The 1,099-nt window shown below is 47.8% G+C and overlaps 1 protein-coding gene across 1 annotated transcript; it reads right to left on the reverse strand.

Annotated features, from left to right (window-relative positions):
- Positions 1–3: 3 nt before the first annotated feature.
- Positions 4–1,093, reverse strand: LOC108357612 (polypeptide N-acetylgalactosaminyltransferase 3-like; the record flags this gene model as incomplete). Its single annotated transcript, XM_017608685.1, has 2 exons — positions 4–582; positions 665–1,093. Coding segments are annotated over 2 exons (1,008 nt in total), but the record flags the coding sequence as incomplete, so codon positions are not given.
- Between the last annotated feature and the right edge of the window lie 6 nt (positions 1,094–1,099).

Below are 1,099 nucleotides of genomic sequence, written 5' to 3' on the forward strand. Positions count from 1 at the left end.
AACTGTAGCCGTTTGCAATGCAGTATGCGGCAAATCCTTATCCGTCGGCAGCAAACACTTGTCGCGATCCAAATCGATTAGCGACATAAATTGTTCACCATTGCTTTCGATTTCTTTAAAAATTCGCGGCCACTCGCGCGACAACCGACGTCCTGGTAAATTTTTCATGTGTTTCGTGTATGCCTGCGCACACTCAGTCTCGCCATCTAGCCAAATAATTTTGCCAAAGAAACGATCGGGTGTTGGGAAGAAATGTTCCGGCCATATAGTCTCTAAATACCAGGAAAATGGTTTGCATTGGAGTTTCTCGCGCAGGGAGAGGCGATCGCTGACATCAATCCGTTCACGTGTCTCCAAAGAGAGACCGGATGTGTACAAGAGTATAAAATATTGCCAGTCGTCCATCCAAGTCATAGCGGCGCGCGCTAAATTATTTCCCAACACTTCGCTCATGCCGCCTGGGAAGGTGTACGGTGTAGTGCTGCGGAAAACATGGCCTACGTGCGAACAGGGACAGATTTCGACACGACCTCCACATTGCCACACGCGGAAAGACATCTCAACATTTTCGCCGCCCCAAATCTGTAATTGTAGTAGATGACGTTTAATAAATCTTTCTCACAACAATTACTCCTTTAATTCCAATTTTCAAGCACATCCGTACCTTCATCTCTTTGTCGTATGAGCCAATTTCAAAGAAATAGCTCTTGTCGATTGCAAATAGTCCACCAGCCATGGCCGGTGACGCGATCGGCTCAGTGCGGTCACTCTTTGGCGTTGCTCTGTTGCGTCTGGTGCTGTACCATCTAAAACTGAGCTGCCAATTAAAAGCACCCCAATGATTTTCAAATGTTTTTGTATAACTAAAATTATCATCGGAAATTATATCGATAACCGGCGCTACCACATTGGTGCGTGACTCCTTCACACGCTGCAGCAATGGCTCTAACCAGCCGCGCGTGCACTCGCAGTGCGCATCCAAAAAGGTCAAAACGTCGCCCTTAGCATGCTCGGCGCCCAACAAGCGCGCTGGCACTAAGCCGCCGCGTTTCTGTATGCGCAGCAAACGTGTTGGCACCGTAAGTACTTTAATATAGGC

This window comes from Rhagoletis zephyria, unplaced genomic scaffold (genome assembly GCF_001687245.7).
Source record: "Rhagoletis zephyria isolate East Lansing unplaced genomic scaffold, Rhagoletis_zephyria_1.1 Rzeph_scaffold_80975, whole genome shotgun sequence".
NCBI lineage: Eukaryota > Metazoa > Arthropoda > Insecta > Diptera > Tephritidae > Rhagoletis > Rhagoletis zephyria.